Genomic DNA, 8,679 nt, shown 5'->3' with positions numbered 1-8,679 from the left:
GAGGACCATCAGATTTTCAAAGTCAATAGTCCGATGGACCATTGCATATTTTGGTCCCATTTACAATAAACAATTACTGTATCGTTTGATACATTCATTGTAGGTAAATAATTAAACCATGTTATCACCATGTAAAATCTCTTTCTTACGCTTCCACGCCGCATTACTTTTAGAGAACAATTTGAAATTTAGGAGGACCATCTAAATTTCAAACTAGATGGTCTTATGGATCATCTCTTTTTTCTCCTTATTTCTACCCCTGTTGCTTGTCAGAATTTTGTACACTTCAATTAGATCCCCATCTCACTCTCCTCTGTTCCAATGAATATAGACCTAGCATGTCCAATCTTGTGTTATAGTCAAGGTTTCTGATGAAGTGAACTAGCTTGGTCACAGTCCTTTGGGCTCTTTCTAAGGTGTTTATATAATTTCTAAAAGTGAAATGAGAATGTTTATACAATACTCAAGCTGGGAGTCTACGAAATGATTGTGTAGCATGAAGAAGCTTTGTTTTATATGATCTTTTGACCGAACTCAACACCTCAATTTTGTTAGTTGCTCTGGTACAGTGTTATATGGATTTCATGTTACTGCCTGGCTGGGTTTAGCTCTGCTGGTGTAGCACCTTCGCTCCTGGGGCTACACCAGGAAGAGCTAAGCCAAGCTGAGAGTCAGACGTAATAACATCCAATACGTCTCTGGTCCAGAGCTCTAAAAGTATTGGAGCCGACAGTTGTTAGCTAATGACGTAATGTCATGATACCACTATTACCGCTGAGAGGGTCTATGTACCCCGGAGTACTGCCGGAACGTACCCTGGTACTATCTAATATGCCGGACTGTACCTCGCCTACTCCACTAACGAGTCTAGGGAGTCGCCTACGCCTACTCCCTAACCCTAACCATATCACATAGTGACCAGGGTACGTTCCGGCAGTACCCTGGGGGACATAGACCCATATTATAGAGCACTATTAGTATTACTAATACTAGTATTACCAGTTAGTTAGATAGCCATCCACTATACTACTACTACTACTACTACTAGTACTACTAGTACTAGTAGTAGTACTAGTTATTATATACAGAATGGTCACTGAGGCAGGATAGACGTTAATACTGTCACAATTCACTAGCCACTATAAATTATTATAAATAGTGGTCAGTACTGCCACTGACACTGTGACAGTAGTCAGTAGTCAGTACACTGTACAGTAGCCGAGTAGGAAAAGGGAAGTTAGTCAGTGAAAACAGTCTGAAAAAATACCATATGCCATATTCCTAGAAAAATGGTTCCAGTGCGGACATGACAACAGCAGCAACATCTGTACGCTCTGCTGTTCTCCAGGTGCAGCCGATTGGCCCCTTTTAGATTAATTCTCATGGTTAATTTCACATGAAAACAACGTTTACAAATAAACACTGACGAAATGTCTTCCGCTGGTATATAAAAGTAGTTCAACTTGTTGTTTGTATGACGTCATGTCCAAATGCGCTACTAATAAATATATTCCATATGTAGTGAGAAAGTCAGTAAGGGGTCCTATTTTGCCATTATTTTGGTACGGTGCACAATGTTTTTGTTTATAGCGCGGAAAATATAAAATATTTGTAAAACTAGGCGTAATTAATTATGTGCTATTGCACTATTTTATTACGTCACCCGCTAGGGGCGCAACTCTCGCATTTTGAACTTTGACCTCAACGCACATTGCTCAAGTTTGATCAGTTACTTCGATTCGTTCTCATTAAGACTTCTTCGTTGTCAGGATGATGCGATTAGAGCCTAAAGGTGCTAAGGCGGATCCTGAAGCGGAAAAGAAGGAGGCGAAACGCCAGGTGCTATCAAGCATACAGCAGTTTGTCTTGGTTGTAGCAGTTGTTAGAGCAGGTGATTTGATACTTACTCAATGTCACTGACACTGTCAGTGTCAGTGATGCTCAAGGGGTCGTTATCATAATCAGGTACTACATATATGTATACACAAAGTGTACCCTAGCCCTAACCCTAAACATACCTCATATAAAAATATAAACATTTACTATACTAAGCAACCTAAAACTACCTCGGGTATATATCTGTAGTACCTGATACGACAACGACCCCCTCTGCGTCAGTGATACACTACTCAATCAATCAATCAGGTCGAGTCTCCTTAGGAAGAATGGTGATGGCATGCCAGGATGGTCTGTGCAGCATAATTAACCGAATTTCATCGGCTGACTGCAGGCCAGTATCGCGTCTGAGTAGGTCAATGTACGTCAGTCGCTGGCCGCCCCGAGAAGCCCGACCCTGTTGAGGTTCCCAGAGATCGAACCAAGTCGTGCACGACAACGTTACTGCGCCAAACGCAATCTTCTTGATCGTATCTTCGATACGATAACTACTCACTAGCCACTACTCATATGTATAAACTATTACTAATACTATAGTCATAAGTACTAGTAGTAATAATACTAATATAGACTACTCTAATTGACTGGAAAATGCAGAAATAAATCTGCCTTTGCTGAATGATGTTGAGTGGAACTGCATAAATGTTTTGATAATGTATTGGTGATCAATTAAATGCCATATTAATGTTACAGTCGTATTGGATAAATAAGTATTTTTATCGTGTCTTCTAGCACCATGGATCATAGAACAGCTGAGTGGATGAACGGGTAAATGAAGAACACAGAGGCAAGACAACATGATGAATTTGTAAATATGGACTACAGAGGGCAGCAGATGTACTACAGGTGGCTCTACACGGATTGACCTAGGAACGGAAATATGAGCCAAAACTGATGGACAGCACAATGAACGATAGTCCTACAGTGATACGAACAGGGTTCATACAGGTCCCGGAAAACTGGGAGGACCCTAAATTTTTTAAATGACATTGTCTAGATTATGATAAAGATCTGGTCTTCAAATGCCTGATTATGTGCAGCCCAGTGGGTGTGTTTGTCTGCCGCTCAGTAAACACCAACCTCTTGGTAATCATTGGTCCTTACAGTGTAACTGTAGCAATTGATATACGTGTTTCCGTTTGTTTAGTGTAATAAAATATACATGTGTATAAAGAATCTATTGTACTCTTTTGTAGAAGTTTATTATGTCACAGTTCTTCTAGTCTACAGCTTCTACTACCGATTCGTTCATTTTGGGATTACATCAAACTTTCCATGGATGAAGTTAGTATGCACCTGAGTGGCAATATACATTCACTACAAATCATCAGTCAATCGGATCAATCTGAATTCAGTAGGATTTCAGGCCACTTAGAAGTAACTGGACACAAGCTTTAACAATCAACACCCTTGTCAATGGTCACAGTAAAATGGTTTAGACCACCACCATGAATAATGCATGTGATCTGGCTTTGTTAAATACAACATGTGCGTTATTGTCAACAAGCTTCTAGATGGGACTGCAGACTTGCTGTTCAATATAAATCATAATATAAAAAACATACATTTTCAATGAGTAAAAAATGTTTAATTTCCTATATTTATATGGAGGGTATGCTGTATATCATATGAGCTTTAACAAAAATAAACAAGATACAATAACCTAACCCTAAGCACACAAACTAAGCATTTGATTCACCAGATTCGACTCCATAGATTATGACTTCTGTGACATGACATTGTGAATGGGGTAGTAAATAGTAAATCTAACCAGATCCTTTACCACCTATATATATTACAATTAGATAAATACACATGGGACAACATACATGAACATCTTGATGACACTGAGAATTAACAACATTTTATCTTATATTTGTAGCTAACCTATTTACAATCGATGGGATTATGTATAAAGTCCCTTGAATATTTCAGCCATGCAGCCTCACATATGACATCACCTAAACGGGTAGATATTCTTTATTAATGCCTAAAAAATATCTGTTACAGACACCACACTACACAAAGATATATGTACTAATTCAATAGTGAATTAATTAATATTTAATATAACATGTTATATAATATAATATAATATATATGTTATTAAAGGTCTAACACATCGGGTGTGTGACAGGATTGGTCGATATATGTTCAGTACACTTTCTATTTTAAATATTGTAAATATATATTCATTCATTTAAAAAACCATAGTGTATTAATTTATATTACAATTATCACTACGGACTAATAGACGTCATATAGACTTAATTGGAACCAAGATTTACGTGACAAATGATTTGTTATACTCCAATCACTACCGACGATAACAACTGTATTGCTATTAGTCATTTGAATTATTTGATTATACAACTACAAATTGGTGTTTACTGTGTTTATCTTGCCCACTATATTTTATTAGTTATTAGCACCACTAAATAAACCGACATTTTTTATTCGTTGTAACCTGCAGCAGCCCATGCACCAGCAGCAGTGACAAGAATGACAAGGATGATGCCAACAACCATAATCTTAATGACGATAACGAGCACAGTGATGAAGATGATGACCAGTAGAACCAGACTAATAGGTTAAGAGTCAGGGGTGCTAGAACTGAGGTTTTGGTCCCATATACAATCAGGAGATTGTTCTGTATTTACATAGCTATGAAATTATAAAAGAAGTTAAAAATAATTTATTATATTTTACATATTGTTCACATTATAATGACAGTACGTGAATCCCATATTCTGATTCAAAAATGGGACTTCTGTCATTCTTCAGGTGTGCATTAACCCTTTCCTATCCCTGCATTCTCAAGAGCGATATTCTTGAACATTTCCATCCATTCAAACCATATCTCTGCTCAAAAACCCTGCTATAAAATTACAACCAATTCTGCTCCAACCCCACGGAGGAACGAGTCATAGCCAGAAACTCTGTGCCATATAAGCAGGGAATGAACTTCTCAAATAATAAATACTACAACACTGCATACATATATAAATCACTGTTCAAGTAAACTAGCCGATACAAAGGTAGTCTGATTCATACTATTATTGCTGGAGAGGAAAAGGCTACGATCAGCGATTGTTTATTTTGTGATTGTCGTTAATAACTGCACAAGCAAAGTTTGCAACACACCCAATGTATGTCTTAACTTGAGAGCTGGACCTTACTTAAAACCTTCATATGTCTTTGAACTCTCTTCACACTATCAACGTGTGATCGATAAACCTCCTGAATGGACTTATCCATCTGAGCATTAAGCACATTCCCTTGAATATTGCTGGTACGTCCGTCATCCTAGACCAGTTTTTAACTGAGTTTCATGCTTACATGCCAGCGTTTTCAGAATGCTACAATCACCATGTTGATTAGCTAGATCTACCTGTCATTCGCTCCAGGCAGATGGGTCCAGGGTTCTCCAAGAGCACTTATAGCCTGGCGGCCCGCCAGGCTATCGTCGAGCCCCGCCATCCTAAAATGCACCCGCCACTCTAAATATCATAGCCGCCATGCTAAATATCATAGCCCCCGGACCCCCTTATAGCCTTCGGCGATTTGCAACTAGGACCGTAAAGGCAGCATCCGCCATGCTATAATGAAAAAGCTTGGAGAACCCTGGGGTCAATGAAATCCCATGAAAGTAGCAGCATTCATTAGGTAAGAAAGGCAGGGTGTAGTCCTCCATGATTCCCTTGATGACTAGTGCACTACTGTCACACAGCTGTCACTAGCTGCCAGGGTACTTGGAAGCTCTCGACTGCCGTATGGTTTCGTTCAGCCTCTGTGTGAACACATGCCTCACCTTACCACAGTTGGTATTCGCCAGCCTACTAAGATTTCTCTCAATCGGGTCCAGCAAGCTCCTCTCAAGGTCATCTCCAAACTTATACTGAAGAAGAAAGCAAACTGCATTTGGAAACGTACCAGAAAGTGCCATGCATTACACATATTGCAGAATTGATCACCTACTGCCATCTGGTGATGAGTTCAAACCAATGACATTACACACTGACAAAGACAACAGATTGTTTCCCAAAACTGTCACCTTATTAAAGATGTAAAGAGGTAGGACTTACCTGGAAATTATAAGATAGAACACGTATAACAATAGCAAACAATTACTAACAACAATTGTAACAAGTTAAGCAAGGTGACACTCACAGTTCATCAACACATAGCTTGTAAAAATGCGATACAAAGTTCTTAGACTAACCTGGAGCATTGCCTGGTATACAGTTTTGAATACCATATGTTTTTCCAAGTGGAATGCGCTGCGGACACCATGGACGACGGAGGCGCCTCTATCTTGGGCTGACTGGCACACCATGCGGTACACACAGTGATCCGAGCGAAAGTTCCATTCGCACGGATACACGTACAGCTTTTCTGCAGCCAATAAAAATGCCTTGAGGTCACTACTAATTATGTACATAACACCCTAACGACTACCTAACCTGCACAGCTTTTTAAAATATCTCACAATTTTATCTCGGGATTCATTCTACGTTGAAATGCGACTTACAGATGGCTAGCCGTTAATATAAGGTAAAGTGCATTCAACTTGCTACCTGGATAGAAGCTGAATAGGATATTGATGAGGTCTTGATCACCCCAGGTAATGTTGTGTCTGTACTTGAAATAGTACTGAGTGATTTTCCTCGTCCAACCGAACTGTCGCATCTGTGTTAAGTTCATGAGCATCACACCTGAATTAACACCTGCAAAAAAGCAGCATTACTTGTGTTTTTAACATCAGTGCTTGAGAATTGACATGAAGATAGAAGGAAAAACCAAACTAGTTAAATAATAATAATTAGCTATGTACATCTATGATATATCACTGATGAACAGGTAGTAGTAATTCACTAGAGAAAAGAAACAAGTAGCATCTCAGAACACAGTGCACACCTAGCTTGCCATAATACGGATGCCGCGCGAATCGGTTGTACCAGCCAATACCAGCATCCTCTTGCTCCTGAGTAAGTGCTGCCATCTGGCTAGAATTCATTAGATTAAAGAAATTCCAGAGATCATCAATTGGACGGAGAAACAAAGTGTCTGTGTCAACGTAGAGGATAGCATCGACTTCCGCCAGCATCTCCTGCAATTACAAAACAAGTGCCGCAGTGATGGAAACCTGTCATTAATAGCAAAAGGCTAGTATGTGATGATGTTACTATATATCTTTCAATTTAAACTTTACTTCCAATGAATACTTTGACAGGCACTCGCAAAGCTAAACTCAAAAGTGTCTGCTTGATGGATTACGCATACTTACAGGCAGGAATAGTCTCTGCGCGGCACACAACTTGAACAAACTTCGCCACTGGCTCCCTCTATCTGCTGGAAATGATACTTTACTGACATTGTACTGAAATCTCCCACTGTCTGATTTCCACTTTTCAAGCTGGCGAAGAAAAACGAAATTCAGTACATCTCAGAATAGTAACAGAAAATGAGTAAAGGCTATGCACACTTCAACAGAAATGACGGAGGATGAATGCGTGCGTGTCGTCTTCCGTAATTTGCAACACTGTTCAAAGTGTATGTGGTTTCTTACCTCAGTGTTAAAGGTGGCGATCAGTTCTGGGTCAGTGATCACATGGAGGGAAAGAGGAGCTCTTGTGAAAAGCACTGCTGACTTTACCATGACAAGTGACTCTTCCACACGATCCTTACCACAGACGACAAACGCCAGATGTATGACATCATCCGAGTTCACTCTCACAACGCGACTGAAGGTAAAATACCATTTATCAGTGTAATCACAGCCAACAGCATTGGCCCGAATCCTAACCGGCCAGACAACTTGTGCGAGCACCATCTATCAACAATCAGAAATTTCAACGTGATATAATAGGCACCATGACCGCAGTATATGGTACAGCAGTCTCACAAAGCGCATAAGGGCTAAGCGGCAAGTGTGTCAAAATAAAGCCATTAGAGGTGTTCTCAACCTAGGTATACTAGAGCACACATAGGTGCTAGAGAGTTCAAGGCTGTAAATTGGGTACATGTAGAGTTCAGGGTAATACAACTGAAAGTCAATACTGACAATAGGGTTTTTAAAATATTACATGGTATACTTGGTATGATAGATAATAAATAAAATAGAAAATAAAAATAAATAATAACTTGCTTCACTGACAGTGACACTGTACTCAGTCATAATCACTTTGTTTACTTTACTGTATATTTACACTCGGTCTTTCAAAGTATGACGATTTCTTAAAAAGTTTAGAATACCAAACCGTACCTGTTCATGTGGTTGTGGGACAAGAATATCGAGTTATTTGAGATGGCATGCCGAGAAACTCGTCCCAGTAATTGCCGTAGCTGTCGTGTTCCAGTCTCTTTCGTCATAGACATTATAAAAACTACGCATATTGCACTGATTGCTGCTACGGCTAACCTCAACCCAAACTTCATTGTTACCTCTATGTCATAGTATAAATATAATGTAAAGAACTTAGACAGCTGATTTGATTACAACAACAAACTTTCTGTCGGAGCTGGAGGTAGGTTTTCATGTAAATAGCCGATAGGTGGCAGGGTAGGTGGTGACGTCACGTCATGTGGCCGCTAACATTGCAAACTGCTAGACGGGTACTCGGTCCCACCTATCGGCTTAGGGTTAGGGTTAAAGTGATTACGTCACCGTAAATAGTAAAAAATAAAAATAATATTTCCAATTTTTCACAAAATATAAGTAATTCTTTTCACATTTTATGGTTAAATTGCTGCATTATACTTCCTATTTTACTATATTGTTTG

General features: G+C 39.3%; 2 protein-coding genes and 1 long non-coding RNA gene across 4 annotated transcripts in view; 1 reads left to right on the top strand and 2 right to left on the bottom strand.

Annotated features, from left to right (window-relative positions):
* LOC106809021 (lysosomal-associated transmembrane protein 4A-like) overlaps positions 1-1,463 on the bottom strand; it is a 6,888-nt gene extending 5,425 nt beyond the window's left edge. The window contains exon 1 of the mRNA XM_014811967.1: positions 1,268-1,463. Coding sequence (XP_014667453.1) covers positions 1,268-1,384 — 117 coding nt within the window. The 5' untranslated portion in view covers positions 1,385-1,463. The remainder of the gene's footprint in view (positions 1-1,267) is intronic.
* Positions 1,464-1,696: 233 nt separating this feature from the next.
* LOC106809022 lies at positions 1,697-3,074 on the top strand. The gene is made up of 2 exons (XR_001393835.1): positions 1,697-1,891; positions 2,629-3,074. It is a non-coding gene; the product is annotated as an uncharacterized LOC106809022 (long non-coding RNA).
* Positions 3,075-5,452: 2,378 nt separating this feature from the next.
* Positions 5,453-8,427, bottom strand: LOC106809009 (glucoside xylosyltransferase 1-like). 2 transcript variants are annotated; one of them, XM_014811948.1, is made up of 7 exons: positions 8,162-8,427; positions 7,466-7,640; positions 7,184-7,312; positions 6,814-7,006; positions 6,474-6,623; positions 6,119-6,291; positions 5,453-5,794 (listed from the first exon to the last, which is right to left on the bottom strand). In XM_014811948.1, the coding sequence occupies exons 1-7, from the start codon at positions 8,332-8,334 to the stop codon at positions 5,633-5,635; spliced, it is 1,155 nt and encodes a 384-aa protein (XP_014667434.1). In that variant the 5' UTR covers positions 8,335-8,427; the 3' UTR covers positions 5,453-5,632. The 2 variants fall into 2 exon arrangements, with proteins under 2 accessions (XP_014667434.1, XP_014667435.1); XM_014811949.1 differs by lacking the exon at positions 7,184-7,312.
* Positions 8,428-8,679: the final 252 nt, after the last annotated feature.

The sequence above is a fragment of the Priapulus caudatus genome, unplaced genomic scaffold (assembly GCF_000485595.1).
Source record: "Priapulus caudatus unplaced genomic scaffold, Priapulus_caudatus-5.0.1 Scaffold322, whole genome shotgun sequence".
Lineage (NCBI taxonomy): Eukaryota > Metazoa > Priapulida > Priapulimorpha > Priapulimorphida > Priapulidae > Priapulus > Priapulus caudatus.
Note: the sequence above shows the minus strand (reverse complement) of the source record. Positions and strands in the feature narration are given on the sequence as shown.